Here is a 17,721-nt window from a genome sequence, read left to right as displayed (position 1 = left end):
AACTTTTACTCCTAGCTACTATTAATTGGAATCTGAAGGAAAAACACAGTTTGTAAAAAAATGAGACTATGGTGCTAGTTTACAGTGTTGGAGTACACTAGTTTAAATAGTGTATTGACTCCAGTGTACCATGGGAGGCAGTTCTGGAAGTTGTTCAAAGATGATACACAAAGGTTTGCCATAGGGGGTCTCTGTTCAGAGAAAATTATTCTGTACTTCACTTTGAAAGAGAAGAGGCTGACTTCAGGGGCAGAAACAAGAGTATATCTACATGATAGAAGAGAATACAGCACAGAGATGCTTTAGACAATAGGCATCTATTAGCACTGGAACAAAAGTGCTGCACTCAGGCTAGGCTAAAGTAACTTTTTCACACAAGAGATAATGACATTGTAGAGCACATTGCCACAAAGTGTTGTAGAGTCTGGAAATACAGGCAGGAGGAGGGGATTTTAGATGTATTAATGCAGTACAGCCCTGTAAGAGCTTTTAGACCTGATCCACAAGGAGCATCTGACTTAAAAAGTCCCTGAAGCCTAGAAGAAACTAAGCACCTATGAGAAAGAAACTTCATTCAATACTTGGCTTGTTCTTATCTCTAAGTTTCTGATTCTGGAAATTTTGGAGATCTGATTTGAAACAGACTACTAGACAAGATAGGCCTTTGGCATCAGGCAGTATGACTCTCTTAGGATCTTTTGGACATATCATTGAAATAGTTGCAGTGTTTTTATGTATGCTATAGGGCCCCATGTACTGGCAGTTGTGCTTGGAACTGAGCCATGCTGAATGGATGTAGCACTTGAGGGCAGGTCCAAGTTTGCCTGTGTCTCCCATGTGGGTACGCTTTGACAGCTGAGTTCTGAAGGATGCAAACAAAGAAGTGCAGAACAGAGTGCAAACCTAAGGAAGACCTATTTCTTTTACTAAAGGGTGAAGTGGCATTGCATGGTTCTTTCCTTATAATTCATAGCTTTTTTTTTTTTTTTTTTCTTTTTTTTTGGTAGTGTTGAAGATATGCATTAACACATGTGGGATGAATGTGCTGCACAAACTAAAAAAATTTGTAGGACAGTTGTCTTTTTGTATTTCTTTCCTTTTACAATTTACAGTGAGTTAAACATTTAAACTGCTCCCTCTCAGTGTGCTGTCAAAACTTCCCCTTCTTTTCTTCATTGCCAGTTTGTTTTCTATTCTGTGGCTTGCCCTGTGCTAAGCAGTGGACAGGTATTGTGGTACGTTTAGAAAAAATGCTCTCGGTTTGTCAAAATCCTGTGCTCCCAAGTGGATATGTTTCCGATAAATCTCCACTAGAGGTCTCCCGTTAAGCTGTGGAACACTCGGGAGCAGGATCGATGGCTGGAAATAGCTGAAGGAGTTTTCTCAGTGCTCCATCCCCCACCTCCTCTATGATGTGGAGTTTGTCACATCAAAGAGCATCGGTATGAGGGGAATATCACAATCTGCATGTTCTCAACCTCAGCTGAAACTGCTACTGCTAGTAGTTACAGAGATGTGACATCTTATGCCTTATGGGAATAGCCTGGTACCAGGATGTGTCCTCTTTCCTTTTCTCTTCATAAATGGTTGGTGTATTTTGTCCCTGTCAAGTTATTAGAATGAGGGGATTTTGCAGAGAAGGGAGTTGTGTGTTGTATATTAAGTGCTAGTGAATAGATGTAAGTCATATGCTGATTTCCTCTATTTTTCTTTTTAATTAGATGACTTCTTCCAGGCTAGCAAGCACATTGAATCCTTATTTTTCATGTTCCTGGAATCCTCTGTTCTTCTTTGATGACTGCTGGGGCACAGTCATGTCACATGTCTGTATCCTATGCAGAGCATACAATTCTAGTACTTAAAAGTGAAGATGTCAAACCAGACTCCAAGCATGGTACCATTTCTACAGCCTGTGTGGTGAAACAGGTCCGCTTCTGTGGCATACCCAGCTTCCTAGCAGCTCTCCCTTTAGCATTTTAGATATTCTGGGTTATCCCAATGCTAGATTTGTGATCAGGAGCAACACTGCTGAAACTTTGCCGTGATGCTTGCAGCCAGCTGGAATGGCTTCTAATGGCCATATATAGTTAAGTCTTTGCAGTATGTCATATGGCTATCCTTAGGCTCACAATTCCAAGCTCTTCCATGGCATGCCTGGTAATGCAGCAGTTATATGAACACACTAAATGTGGATGTAAAAGCTAAGACCTCTAGCTAACAGCTGAGCAAAGGACATTTACATGTTCAGGCTTGCACTAGACTGTGCTACATTGTGTATACTTGGCTTGCTTTGTTATTTATGGAATGGTAAAGTGACAGAAGGTGGCAGAAATAAACTGCCAGGGAGCTTTCTCTCGTGAAGTGTAATCTTGCCAACTAGATACTAACAGCATTAGTATGGAAATATAGACTAAACAATTCTACTGAGTGTCTTTAAGCCTTAGATGTACTTTTACCATGGTATTTGTGGACTCGATATACAAATTGTATGTAGTCTGTTTTCAAAGAGTTCCAAAAAAGTGTGGCTTTTCCTTGTGTTGCTTCCAGGGCCAAAAATGACACCACACCTGCAGATCATCTGAGAAGCTATCTGTGAATAATGGGCTTTGTGCTTGTGTTCCTATCACTAAGATAGTTGTGATAATTTTGAATGATGGGCAGTTTTTTGAAACTGAGCGAAACTCACGACTGGACTCTTTCCTCTCACACAGTGCAGAAGATCCCCCCAGCACTTCAAGCCCTACCTGACCCCTGACTTGCCCAAACGATTCCACTATGCTAACAACATTCGTATTGATAAAGTTCATCTTTTGGTGGATCGACAGTGGCTGGCTGTGAGGTAATGTAATTTGTTTGATTGTTATTCTATTTTTTCATCCCACTCCCATCCCTTTAATTTCTTTTACATGTGCTTCATTTCGTGTTTTGCTTTGGACATGTTACATTTCCATGTTTGTTAAAATCATACTATGCGAAAAAAGGAAGCATGATTATTTTGGTGAAACCAAATAATTGTCCAGGACATATAAAAAGAATTGCGCAGTGAAAAAAAAAATTATAATCACCCTATTTTAAACTACATTCAAATGTTCTTGGGTCTCTGCAAACAGGATACCTGCACTTGACAACTGTGCATTGAATTGTTATGGGTGACTATCTCTTTGTTTTTCCATGTGTCTTAGCAATGGGTAGATAAAAGTAAGTATTAGCTACTATGTCAGAGTAGTCAGTTGTGTTGTTAATTCTATAGCCCATCCTCACATTTTCCACGTCTCTTCATCCTTCAGAATTCATAATGAAAATGCACTGTCTTGTAAGGCAAAACCCCTTGCAGTCTTATTTATATTATTCCATAGAGGCCAACAGCAGAGTTCTCCCATTTTAAGTTTTCTGTTTAAATGCTGAAGAATATAACTAGGAATTCTTCCAAAACAGATTACACTTATTTTGCAACCTGTAGCTAGGTAAGGGCCTCAGTTCAAAAATAGCCATTTTTTCAATTTGCTTTGGAAATATTCTTACACTGTACACTCATAACCAGCTAGGATAATTTATTACTGTCCATAGAAATTTCTGTTAAAGGAGAAAGAGATCTTCATAGAAATGAACACTATGATGAACTGTAAGTACTACAACATGATGGCAGAGACAGTTCTCAAGGAATGATTGAGTCTGTTAGCCACAATGACTGTTACTAAGAGCTTCTACTTGTGTCATTCTTATTTACATTCTGTGATGGTTTCTCCTTAGGGATAAAAGTTACACATATTGTGATGGAGGGAACCATGGCTATAACAACGAATTTAAAAGTATGGAGGTAAGATGATTTCTATTCTATTCTTGCACTTTCTTATATACAAAATCATGATGTGACATGTAAATCACCAAAATACAAAACAATGGAAGTTTTTGCAGTGCACTTTTTCTATTCTGGCCACAAGACATGTAAACTATAAACACATACTAGGTCCAAAGTAAACTATAAACACATACTAGGTCCTAATATTTGTATTGTCTTTCATCGATGTGTACAAGGCCTGTTTCTTTGGGGTCCTGTAGCAAAACCAGTTTGGGCTTGCCTTACCTGCTTGGAGACAGGTAGACTGCAGTAAATCGAGTGCACCATGTTTAGATACTGAATTCTTTTGTTCTTTCATTCTTCCACTGAGGCAATGACTGAAAAATTTCTATAGGCCCTGGGAGTTCATCCAAGCATCTGAAAGCCTGTATGCTCAAATAAACTAAATCTCATTGTCTCTGCTTATCTTACAACAGTTAGTCATATCACCAGAACAAAAAACTGCTTATATATACTGTCTGTTAGTATAGCCTGTGTTGCAGTTTCATCTCATTTTCACTTCCAGTTACAGTAGAAATATTTTGAGGTCTTGAGCTTTTGGTGTTTCATGTACTTTCTGTGATGTGAACCTTTAACTAAGGTCAAGCATGCCACTCTAACTCCCATATTTTGTGTCTAAGAATCAGATCCTTCCAGATCTTTATAACTATGTTAAAACCAAATGTCAGTGATCAGAATTATGCTGAATGTTTGTATGGAAAGAAAAGGTAAATTCTGCTTACCATGGAAACCATAATGATAGATATCCTTGCACAGATGCCACAACTGGTGCTTTTTTTTTTTTTTTTAAAGAAAGGAGCAACATGTAATCTTTCTATAATACATTGAAAATTCCTTTTCTATTATGGACACATAATAATATTGTAGAGCAGATCATTGTCCTGCTAGTCCTGTATCTCCCAGCAGGCAGCTCAGGAGGCTCATAAAGCAGTAGAAACTCCTGTGAGACTGTACATAGCATCAGTGTTCTTCAACAAACCTTGCAGGCTCCAGAAGGGCTGCCCAGCACTGCATTGTGCCATTGATGCAGGTCTCTGCTGAGCTTGCAGTGGGCCTCTGCAGTTGCCTGCTCCTTGCTTTGACCATGGCCATAGACTCTTAAGTGACCCAAAGACTTCAGAGTGCAACAGGTATTAAAAAAACACCCGTTAACCAAATAAGATTCATTATATAGTTTAAAACATGAATTTTTGCTTTGCATTTTTCTTCAAATTATGTGCAATGGCAGAAATTTGTCTTTCTTACTAGAACAATCCTGTACTTTTAACTTCTGTGACTGTGAAAATACTGTATTTTGTCCATTATCCCAGTTTTCATAAAGTGCAACTGAATTGGTTTTGACTTTGGATTCCTTTCAGTAACATTTTTTTTTTTGTTATTATTTTTATTACTATTACAATCTAGGCTATATTCTTAGCCTATGGCCCAAGCTTTAAAGAGAAAACAGAAGTGGATGCTTTTGAAAACATCGAGGTTTACAACCTTATGTGTGGTGAGTAGAAACAACCCAGTACTTTAGATTATAAAGTTCAAATATTTTTTCAAATATTTTCAAATACCAGTGTTGTAAGAGCTAAAAGAAGCATAGCTAAAAATTGGGTGAATTAATTCAAAGCCAAAACACTGAAGTCATGCTCTTAGGCCTTCTTTACACTGCTAAGAAACTGACTTCCAGAAATTGTTCTGCCTTGAAGGTTTTTTTCTGATTGCAGAATTCCTTAAGAATCAGAGGGAACCTGCCACATGGGTTTGCTGTCAAACTGATGCCTGTGGAATTGTGGACAAGAATCTTCTAGAGAGTATCTGCTCTTGCTCATAACTTAAGATGAACCATTGCAGTTCCAGCAGGGCAGAATTAGGAAACATGAGCCTCAGAAAATATGGATTAAACCATCACACAAAAATGCAATAGGCTACTAAGTTTCACAATGTGATGCTCTTGCAATGATATTTATACTTTGCATTAAACTATCTAATCTTGTGAATGTTGTGACAATGTATAAAAATGTACCAACAGTACTCAAATCTCTAGTTACTAAATCTTGATGCAGTGGAAGACAGCAAAGAACCTTCAGATCTAGAAAATTGCAAGTTGGTGGGAGTAATAGTTTAAATAATGGAATAAGCTATTTCATCTACCTTTAAAAAATGACTAGGAAATGAGTAGATTTGTAAAGAGAATAACTTTTTAAAATACCATTTTAGTCTTAAAATATGTTTACAAATTTTGAATGTTTCAACAGATTTGCTGCATATAGTACCAGCAGAAAACAATGGAACACATGGCAGCTTGAATCACCTCTTAAAGAAACCTTTTTACAATCCTTCACATCCAAAGGAAGTCTCATCTCCCTCTTCATGTCCAGTTTCCAGTCTGACTCCTGCAGATGACCTGGGATGCAATTGCACGCAAGTAAATAGGAATTTCTGGCATTTTTAATCATCTTTGTCAAGTGTGTTCTGCTTTCTTAGTTTTTTTCTAAACAATGGAATAATTTTGAACAATTCTCTTATTTTTTACAGAGTTTAGTTGAGTCACCAGAAGAGCTAAATGAGAGGTTAAATCTCACCACAGAAGAAAGTAAGTAGCAAAAAATGAAAAGAGCAGCAGTATTTTTAAATCTACACCTAGTTTATATTTTATGTCACTGGTTTCAATGGGATTTTTTTGCAATTTAATTACAATTGAAAGTGAAGTAGCAAAATCAGGTCAGAAGCATTTTTTTAAATTTTTTTTCCTTTTAATTTCTTTCAAAAATGCTAAGGGACTCTGTTATAGCAACATGTATATATAAGAATAGAATCTGAACTCCATTAAATTTTTGGAAAAAAAATAAAGATTTGAATGGTCTTGAAGAAAATCTGAGCACTGTCAGGCTGTGTGAGATAACTCTTGTTCTTTGCCCTGTATCCATAACTTTACCTTTCTCTGATCAAAAATTCCCCTAGATACTTATTTCTACTTTTCTTGTGGGGTTTCTGGAAGTTTTGGGAAACATTGTAATGCCTCTCCTAGTAAAATAAGATGTAAATTTCACTCCACTGGCAAGATAAAGTCAAAATATTTGCATTGATATGAAATTTAAAAGAAACAAGAATTTGCAAATCTGATATATTATATTGACTTTTGTACATTAAACATAATACGAAAACTATTTTCTACATTTTTTTATTCTACTTATAAGCCTAAAGAACTACATGACTATGTTTACTGTTGGATCTATTTGCATTTGGTGAAGTCTAAATTAACTATTTTTTCTGCCCTCTTAACCCCTTGTGCCATCCAAAATAATATAGAAAAATGAATCAATAATTATTATTTGAATTTTAGTAATGAAGGCAAGCTCATCTCATTTGCCATATGGGAGACCCAAAGTTCTTCAGAAGAAAAAGGTTTACTGCCTCCTTTCCCATCATCAGTATGTGAGTGGATACAGCTATGATATCTGGATGCCACTGTGGACTGCATACACTGTGAATAAGCCTGTAGGTTATGAAATGTCTCTACTACTCTTACATATGGGGTCTAATGGATTGAAAATGTGGTCCATTCATCAGGAGCCCTGTTTAAGGACTGGTGGATATCATGTGACTAAGGCACTTGTGTCAGAAGTGTCTTTGATATAATTTAAAATTCACCTATCTTAAAATAAAGTTTTGAGAAGTGGGAATGACCATTTGTTAGGGACACAGAAGATGTAGGAGAGTAGAGCTGCTGGTGAGCTAGTTCTATTAAGCCTGTTCTGTAAAAGGGATATACTGTCAAGACAATTCTCCATCTTACCTGTTGGTTCCTGTGGAAAAGCAGGCTGTGATTTCCCAAATCAGGAGTTTGAAGCTTTCCGATGAGTACCGTGATCTTTTTCCTATTAGATACCCTCTATGCAACTCTACAAGACAGTTTGCACTAGTGCATATTTCTGTGTGTTCTTTGCTCTCTGTTACATGATATAATCTCTGAAAAATGTAATTATAGTTGAATAAACTTCTGAGTGTTCAAGGGTATGCAGAATAAATAGTTTGAATTTTCGGGGTCAGTAAACTAATGGACATTCATGGGCTTATTTACCCTTATAATTGGACCCTTTTTCTAAGTTGCCTTGAGGAAATAGTTTCCATGTTGATTCTTCTATCTGAAGAGGACTGTTATTGATGTCTATGTGATTTCTTATTTCATCAGTACAAATATGAAGAAATTATTTTATTCAAATGAATGCTGCTAAAATGATAGTATTTCAGAAAGCTTCACTCCATACTTTCTACTGATTCTTCACTATCTTGGTTGAAAGATCATTAATCCAATCCTAAGAAGGCTAAAAGTAATTTAAACAAATGTCCATTTCAACAAGGACTGTTTATACTTCATGTTTGAAGATCTACCATTAAACCTTGCAATGAGTGTTCACTACCCATTTGAAAACTAATTTAATTGTGGGCATATTTTTTGTCTGATTTTGCTTTAAAAAGATTTAAAAGTCCTATCAGAACTGCAGTCTTCTTAATATTGAACTTAAAAAAAGCTCAAAAACCCAAATAACTTTTCAACATTTTTCTCTGTTGAAAAACAAATTCTCAGTTAGCAAAGAATCATAGAATTATAGAACTTTAAAGGGTTAAAATGGACCTTGAAGATCATTTAATCCCAATCCAGCCCTGCCATGGGCAGGGACACCCACTAGGTCAGATTGCTTAAGGCCTTATCCAACCTGGCGTTGAACACTGCCAGGGTTGGGCCATGTACAGCCTCCTTGGGCAACTTGTTCCAGTGTCTCACAACCCTGTGAAAAAAATTCTTCTTAATATCCAACCTAAATTTCTGCTCTTTCACTTTGTACTCATTGCCCCTTGTATTATCACTACAGTTCTTGACAAAGAGTCCTTCTCTGGCTTTTCTATAGGCCCCCTTCAGATACTGGAAGTGTATAAAGAAAGCTCTTTTTCAACTTAATATCTAAATAAAGAGAAATACATATTTTGCAGAAGTTTCTTATAGCAGTTTATGCAACATTGTGAGAAGCAGTGAATGACTGAGACTGAAGTATTGGAGGATGTAGGTCACAGCAGCCTCTAATACAATGATGCATGTTTTAGATCAAAAGAAAAGGAAATAATAAATTCCATCTGTAATAGTGTCGGTGACACAACAGTGAAAGGCTCTGAGTGTAAGAACTCACACAGTGACTTACCTTGCACAGTAAGCTGACATTATGAGTTTTTATTACAAGTGCTAATTGAGAGAAATTTGCTTTGTAAGTTATAATGCCTGTGGAAGGACAGAGGGGCAGAGTTAATGCCTTTGACTGTAAGATTTGGCTGCAATACTTGGGAATGACAGAAAGTTGCCCTTTCTACAGAATTTTTATTGTATCCTGGGTTAATTATGTTTGGATACAGCCTGTGGAGTGCTTCACACAATTTGTAAGTTGGGGTATATCTCATCATTATGTATCTATAAAGAAGGTCTTCAATATTAAACTAGGTAATTAATGCAGGCTGGGCTTTTGCTGGTTTTGTGTGATTTGGAAATTTTGAAAATGGATGACTAGCATACATTTGCAGATCTTATATAAAAAACATCAGCATTTTGATTACTTAGTATTCTCAAGATTAAGGAAAATTTAAGATTGAAGGACATTAGTTTTCTCGAGGTTTTGTACTCATCTGCCAGGGAGGAAGGCACATTTTCTTGCAAAAAGACAAACATGCCTGAAGTGGGCTGGATTTGACATAAGAGACCACAGCAGATGCTTAAATTCTGTCATGTAATGCAAATAATTCTTGCTTCTTGACACTAATTAGTGGCTCATCAAAACGTAATAACCCACATCAAAAAGGACAATTCATGATGTGATAGGCACAGTCAATTTTTAATTTTAACTGCTTTTTTCAGGAGACATTGTGGTTCTTTGACCTGAAATAGAAGAAGCCAAATTGATGATAAATGGGGTTTTTTCGTTTGTTTTTTTACACATGATCTGCTCAGGAGTCAAAGGAAGACTTTTGTCTTTTATATTTCATTCCACGTGGTATATATGTTTTCCATTAATATACAACCTGACCATAATATGGCATTTACTTGAATTCTGACAAAAGTAACTAAAGAAATTAAATCAAGGAGTACAAAGAGGCACATATCAGTTCTTTATTTTTGCTTGGTTTTAATTGATCGAAACAAACAATGTACTGAAAACCAAATTAGATGTTTAACTTCTGTTTATAAAGGTATAATGCAAAATATATTCCAGTCTTACCAAAATGAAAATAAGTTACATGTAAATGAGGATGAAAAAAAGTTAAACACAAAAAAGCATATCCAGATGATTTAATGTTATTGTAAAATTATGAAAAAGTGTGTGGAAAAGATTATAGGAAAAAAGTGAAGGTTATAGAAAGAATTCTAGTCATCAGAATCAGTTTTGGTCAGATCTTTTGGTGAAGTTACTAAAGCCAGTAAAATCTTCTAAATTTACTGTGGATTTCTTTATCTGTAACTCTTCATCAGCACACATTCTCATGGAGACTGCATCCTCAGATGCCAAGATGAGGTGATGGTGTCATTTTTATATACTAGCTGCTTTCCAGGAGGATGTGACATTTGAGTTTGTTTCCAGAAATATGTAAAAGTGACGAATGAGTCAAATGTGAAATCTGTTTTTGCCTAAGGTGTAGCCTTATTTTGCTGCTACAGTTTTACACGGTGCATACGGATTTCCCTGAATTACTTAAAAACATAAGTAGAAGAAAAACACTACCCAGAAAACATTAGTGTCCATTACTTGCATTGACCTGATTCACTATGAAAATAGGAGAAAATTCAATGAAGTCCATTCTAGAAAGTTAAAACCATACAAAGCATTGGCTTAGCCACAGCCGTGGGTGTAAGATTTTTTTTTTTCCTTTTCACAGGAAAACACATCTCCTCTTCCTCCCACTGTTTCAGACTGTCTGCGGCCTGATGTTAGAATCCCTGCTGCTTGGAGCCAAAATTGTTCCAACTACCCAGAAGAGCTGACCTTGACCCACAGTTTCCTCTATCCTCCCAGTGAGCATGGTTCTTTTTATAGAGACCTTAGAAAGTCTTAATCAGCTGGATGTGGGTTTATGTTTAAACATATACCCAAACACCAAAACAAACTTCTTTGGATCAGCATGTTGGGCAGCAAAAGGTTTCCAGTGTTTGCAGACTGACCAAAAGTCGGGCAGCTGCTACTTGTATCTAAATATTTTTGGTTTAGAATATTTAAGGGTTTTTTTTAAGACATGGAATGACTTGAATGACTGGTTGGGATGACGTAAAGGGTTGGAAGGAAAGGCTGTCCCTCTTCCTCTGCATAAATATTCATTTCCTATTTTCAAATTTGATAATTATTATTTATTGAGTAGATTTCTTGTACAAATTTGGAGATATGTTTGCAGTAGGATCAGACACTCATGCTCAATGTAACGTAATTAAATGGCATGTACCTACAATTTATAGTGACGTATGATCAATTGGCCTTTGTATAGTATTCCATTCACTTATATTTTGGTCTTTTTATATAGACTACAATTCATCTGATCTTGAACAGTATGATGCCTTACTCACAAGCAATGTTGTTCCTATGTATAAGGCTTTCAAAGGTAGGTTGCAAAATATTGATTAATTATGATTAATTTTCTATAATTATTTTTCTGGGTTTGATAAAGCTATCACAAAATTTTAAACATTAATGCATAGCCTGCTGTATATCTAGATGTTGTAAAAATATACTTAAAACATTTTAGGATGTTTTCATGTTTAGATGTTTGAAAATTTATAACACAATTATATGGCTTTGGGTTTGTTTTTTTTTTTTTGTTTGTTTGTATAGTCCCATCTGATTTCTGCTTATCTCTGCTTACCTGTTTGCTTTTCAATTTGCTCTTAATCTCCTCTGGGCTGTCCTAGCATGAAATGCTAGCTATGAAACTCTCATAAAAATTTCTCTTGGGAATATGCTCAAGGTGAATGAAAATGTCATATTTTCTTTTTTCAAAATCTAAAGAGAAGGACTCAATAATATGAATCTTACAATACTATTTCTATAATAGATGTTTTTATTATGCAAGAGTGGTAAGCTTGTCCCATCCAGCCTGACTCACATTTGTTTGTAATAATTGATAAGAAATTTTCTATAAATGCTTATGATCTTGTTTTACCTTTAGGCCTAGGCTCATTTTCTTAGAAAATGCATAAAAAGAGGAATTTTTAAAGGAAAATATTGAGAAAACCCGACTATTTCTAATGTATTTCTAATCCATTCAGACCTCATTTATTCATTCACTCATATATAAAAACAGAGATCTAGAAGACCTCAGTGTCTTTAATCTTCCAAGTAAATCACAGACTGTCAAAAATCCAATTTTTAAAGGAAAACAACAAGAAATTTCTATAGACCATAAGTAACAGGTAAATCAATAGGAGATGCCCTCAATGCTCTAAACCTGTCAGGCTTTTTTTGCTATGTCAGTTGTAAATATTTGAATAATCTCACTATTTTATATCCTACACATTTTATTTTCTTAATTGACATCTGTGAAATGAGCCAAATTGTCTAGTGATGTTTGGTACGAGTTCTTTACATTTAAACTAGCACTCAGGTGATGAGTATTCCTCTCATAAAACCATTATGTCAGTTCCTACTATTTGTAACACTGCAGGTACATGCAGATCAGCCAGAAATTAATGAGCTGTAGGTTTGTAGCTTCAGCTTTAGATCAAATCAATATACACTCCAGTAGTGCAATTTGCCTTGCAGGACTACAATAGCATTTACAGCACCTCTTTCAAAGGCAAGTGGGAGTATGTCCCTTTTGATAAAATCCAAATTTTGTGTAACAAAGAGTTGATTTTATTGGCAGTTTAGTTCTGAACTTTTTTTTATTAATCTATAGTGAAAACAAAAATACGCTATTTTTCTTCAGTGGTGAAATGACTTTAAATTTATATTAATTTTCCTTTTATTTTCTTTTTATGACAGACATATGGGACTATTTCCATAATGTGCTTCTTCAGAAGTATGCTAGAGAAAGGAATGGGGTAAATGTTATCAGTGGACCAGTGTTTGATTACAATTATGATGGCCATTTTGATAACCTTGATGAAATTAAACAGTAAGTACGTGGAAAAGTCAGAAGTCAAACTCTATATGACTTCCACTGTGTTTCCACACAAAAAATCCCTATTGTTTTAAAAGACTAAGAAACAAGTATAATGGAGAATGCAGTATTCTCTCTCTAATCCTGCATCCACTATTACTCATACAACAGGAAAGGCTCTTGGCAAACAGATACAGTACCATGAAAGTTGAAGTTCAAGTAAAGAGTAAAAAAGCTGTGAAGTTACATGTGTATCTCTATACACATGCACAGGTACAGACTAGTAATTAGTTTCCCAAGATGATGCCTAAATTTTAGATTTTGGGCTTCTGTATCATCACCCAGCCCAGAAATGCTGGGAGAATGTATGACATTTTAACATGCAGAAGACATGCTTAAGCATAATTTTCTCACTTTGATGTTGACCTCACTCACCTGTTTGTTGTTTCTTCCTATTGTCTCAAACTGATGTATTTTATCAAAGATCAGATTTGTGTGTTTGCCTTTGCTGAATCACATAACTAGAAATCCAAAATGTAACATTCCTGAGAGGTACCTGTGCATAACTATGGCTTACACAGCTCACTGCAACATCTGACATGTTTACACATAAATTATGAAGACCAATTATTTATGTCAGTGAATAAGGATACAGGAAATAAAAACAGAAATAGAAAAGCTTAATTTAGGGAAAATACCTTGTGAGAGTGAGAGCAAGTAGAAAGGTGCTGGGAAATCTGCACAGCTGAATCTGTCACTGGAGATGTTTTATTCAGGCTAGACTTGACCACATTTGTTTAAAACGGTTTGAGAATGGGAAAATCACCCTGCCACGTAATAGGAGGGTGGAAGGGAAAAGAGACTACAACTTCCTTCCAAGCAGAATGCTGTAATACCCAGTTGACCACATAATGCTGCCTCCAGTTTGGAATAAGCATGTTTTAGTCAGCATGGTTAGGCAGTCATACAAAGCAGTATAATAATTTCAGTGATAGTGTTTTGTTCAATACTGAACCAAAAAGCCTGGGAAGCATCCAGCTCTTTATACACAAGACTGACCATGTTTGCAGAACAGTCAGAAAAGAGCAGCAAAGACGTTCTCAACTGATTATCCTAAACTGGTTTCTACAACACACAGCCACAAGTCACTGTTCTGGCATTTCTCAATGGCAAGGAGTCAGAAGTTAATTTTCTCATTGCTCTCCTCCAATTCACGTGGTTGAAATTCTTCATATAATGAAGGGCAAATATGATGCTCTATTCTGACTCTTCGAGCTGTAGAGATCTCTGACTCTGGCAGAACAGAGTATTGACCATATTAAGCAGTCCTGTTTCAGTGGGACTGCTTGTAGCACACAGAGTAATCCATGTATGTTTGGCTGTTCATTAAATAAATGGTGAGGCTGTGTATCCCATCAGGTGTTTTTTTCAATTACAAAAGAAATTTAAGTCATATAGTATTGAAAGATATATGTTGAGGTAAATTCTAAAAATTTCTAATTGCATCAGTGGTGTTAATACTTGATATCTTGATAAATGCTGTAACTAATGTTTGTTTTGTAGGTATGTAAACAATACAAAAATCCCTGTCCCAACCCATTACTATGTGGTTCTGACGAGCTGCAAGAACACATCCTATACTCCACTGAACTGTTCAGGGTCCTTGGATGCTTTGTCTTTTATCATTCCTCATCGACCTGACAACACTGAAAGCTGTGCTGTAAGTGTAGTTCTACTTTCCTGTGTGCCAATGAACTTTGGGAACTGATTCCCATGGGAATATAGTAATCCAGAGAGTCTTTATCAGTCTGTGGAATTTACTTATTCCCCATGAGCTGGCAATGAGCTCAAGCTCCACCAGAAGCAATCACCAGAAGACCAAGGAGCTCCAGGAGAGGTAGATGGAAACTAATGAGCTGTTAGGAAGCAAGGAAGAAGAAAGGAAGGTAACATAAGAGGATTGGGAAATGCTGTCTCCTGAGAAGGCCTGAGAACAGCAGCACAGGCAACAGGGAGATGAGATATCTTTGTGGAAGACTGCTTAAGGATAAACTTCAGAGGTATCAGAGGACTTTAAGTGTCATTCTCTTCAGTTGCTTATTGCACATCTATGAGAAATTAGCAGGCATTTGGATGCATGGTCCTGCAGTTAAAATCCATACTTGAATTAAATTAAATCTCTGTTTACCACTAACACTGTGAATCTTATGCCTTGTAGCAAACAAAATACATAATCTGAGTGTAATACATATTGCTGAGGCAGCTGAGTGCCTATTCCACAAACTCTGGGTTGAAGAAGGTTCCTAAACTCAGTGTATATATACTGCACAAGTACAGCTGCACAGACTTGAACTGGTCTTCACAGACAGTTTTTGGTTTATTTATAACTTTGAACTCATAACTCCAGACAGGTGCAACCTTGCCCTACTTGGAAACAACTTCTGTGTCTCCCCATTTGTAGTGTGGATAATCCACAACTTCCCATTGAGATCTTTTTAGTAGTTGAGGGTTGACTAATTATTACAATGAATGAGTTGTTATATTTAGAAATGATTTGACTGTAATTTCTAAAGTTTAGCAATAAACCCCAAATCTTCTCACTTTATATTAATCATGTTTGGCAGTAACATAAATTTAATTAATCATTTGCCTCAGAAGCAGATATTGTTAATGAAAAAGCAAATTACCAGCTGTCTGCAAAACAATCCTTGTAGTAAAAGAACAGAAAATAACATTTTGGATTGATTAGTAGTTACATTTCCATCGTTTTCCCTGTCTAACCAGCAATCATTCTTGCTGTCCAGCAATCAAGACTGAGCTGCTGTAAGGACTTTTTGTGAGTTGTCAGGTGCCCATTTCTTGACTGGCCTGAGCAGTGCAGCTAATTTGCACTGTAACTAAAACTATCCTTACCTGTGTGTTTGAAATGTGACTCATGCATTCTGTAGTTAAAAGTCGCCAGTGCCATTTCAGCTTAATTCTTCTGCTCTGTCACTTTGGAAGTGGAGAGGTGGGTAGAAGAGACATCCACTTGATTCTGTTTAAATTAGATCCCTAAGAGCAAGGCTGTGAAGATGCCCAGGAAAGCCTGAAAGCAGTTTTACCAACTGGAAGCCTTTCGTTTGTCAGACCAGGTCAAACACTGGTAATTGCCTAACACTGCCACCAAACAACAGAGGGCCTTATATGTGTTTGAACATTGTTCTTGTTTGTTTTGACAGGAAAATAAGACACTTTCTGAATGGGTGGAAGAAAGAGTTCAGGCTCATTCTGCACGTGTTCGGGATGTGGAGTTGCTAACTGGGCTTGACTTTTACCAGGAAAGAAATGAATCCGTCTCCAAGATTTTGCAGCTAAAGACATTTTTGCCAATATTTGAGACTGAAAGTAACTGATTATCTTTGGAAAAGGGGTCAGTGCTTGGAAGAAAGAAAATTTCAGTGATTTCACTTTTTTCCTTAGTTAAGATTATGGGAGTATTTTTCAAATTTGTGTTTTTCAGTCAAATGCTTTGTGCCAATAAAATTTGAATAAAAATGATACATAAAATTTTCTGAAGTGAATTAAATCATAATTGTTGAGCCAGGCTTTCAAAATACAGAATATATTTTTATTATGTAAAAACAAATATATTATGTTACTATAAAAATACATGAAATATTATATATTATGTGATATATATATAAAAGCAGTAGTAATGATTGAAAAAATGTAAAGGGAACATATTTTATACTACAGAGACAACAGAACTGTAAATTGTGTATAAAATACTTATACAATGGAGTTTAAAAATAAAACAGTTTGAGAGGAGTGTGTGTGTGTTTTTTCCCTTGTATTTATCAAAGAGGTTATGGTTCTCTAATACAAGCACATCCTGAAATGTTCTGAATTTCTCTTTCTCACCTATTAATTCATATGGGAACATATTCAGACTCACAAGAAATTTGTATGTAGTGCAAGTGATCATCACCTGTGTTTTCCACTTGGGTTAATTCATTATGCTAGTAACAAGAGAAGTGAAGTACATCAGCTATATTCTTGTACCCTCAGAAATCTTAAAATATTCTGAACATGAAGAGGTAAAATAAATGCTCTGCACAGAATTTTGTCTTGATATGTACCTGTATTTGCAGTGGTTTCCAAATGCCTGATGATAACAAAATGTTTGTATCTATTTTTAAATAGTTTGACATGAAATTAGAGCACAAAATTAGTAGTAACATCCAAAACAGTCACTCTTTCTGTAGGGACTTTGCACACAGATATTGTGTAACACTGTGCTGTACACAAATTATTGCTGAGGATGGGTAAGTAGGACAAGACAGTGGAAATTTCAGTATTATGCTAATACAAAAATGCCACCCATAATAGTGTTGAGATGAACTACTCCACTACAAATGTTGCTAAGTGCATTTATGAACAATCAGAAATGAAAAACAGCAGAAAATTGATCATTTGATTTATAGGCAGAGTGGGGGCATTTTAAAGAAATGTGAAAGTGTGTTTCAATCTATAAAACTAACTGTGGACTGAAGGAGCTGTGTCTAAAGAATGAAATTTTACATTTCCAAACTTTTCAATACAAAGAATCCAAACCCACCACAGGACACTATTTTTCCCAAAGTCCCCAAGATGATCAGTGTATGCCCATGCACCAGACAGAATTTAGCAATATTGATCATAAAATCATGATGTCGGACCAAGCTGAACATAAAGATTTTATCTCAGTGAAACCATTACACCAT

General features: G+C 36.0%; 1 protein-coding gene across 1 annotated transcript in view; it reads left to right on the top strand.

The window, feature by feature from the left end:
• The window catches only part of ENPP3 (ectonucleotide pyrophosphatase/phosphodiesterase 3), a 35,569-nt gene extending 18,783 nt beyond the window's left edge, over positions 1 to 16,786 (top strand). The window contains exons 15-25 of the mRNA XM_021540695.2: positions 2,712 to 2,839; positions 3,751 to 3,817; positions 5,264 to 5,351; positions 6,103 to 6,272; positions 6,383 to 6,440; positions 7,191 to 7,345; positions 10,766 to 10,901; positions 11,402 to 11,479; positions 12,859 to 12,991; positions 14,540 to 14,696; positions 16,198 to 16,786. Of these exons, the coding sequence (XP_021396370.1) occupies positions 2,712 to 2,839; positions 3,751 to 3,817; positions 5,264 to 5,351; positions 6,103 to 6,272; positions 6,383 to 6,440; positions 7,191 to 7,345; positions 10,766 to 10,901; positions 11,402 to 11,479; positions 12,859 to 12,991; positions 14,540 to 14,696; positions 16,198 to 16,371 (1,344 nt within the window). The 3' untranslated portion in view covers positions 16,372 to 16,786. The remainder of the gene's footprint in view (positions 1 to 2,711; positions 2,840 to 3,750; positions 3,818 to 5,263; positions 5,352 to 6,102; positions 6,273 to 6,382; positions 6,441 to 7,190; positions 7,346 to 10,765; positions 10,902 to 11,401; positions 11,480 to 12,858; positions 12,992 to 14,539; positions 14,697 to 16,197) is intronic.
• Positions 16,787 to 17,721: the final 935 nt, after the last annotated feature.

This window comes from Lonchura striata, chromosome 3 (assembly GCF_046129695.1).
Source record: "Lonchura striata isolate bLonStr1 chromosome 3, bLonStr1.mat, whole genome shotgun sequence".
In the NCBI taxonomy this organism is placed as follows: Eukaryota; Metazoa; Chordata; class Aves; order Passeriformes; family Estrildidae; genus Lonchura; species Lonchura striata.
The sequence above is the reverse complement of the archived record's forward strand: the minus strand, read 5'-3'. Positions and strand labels throughout refer to the sequence as shown.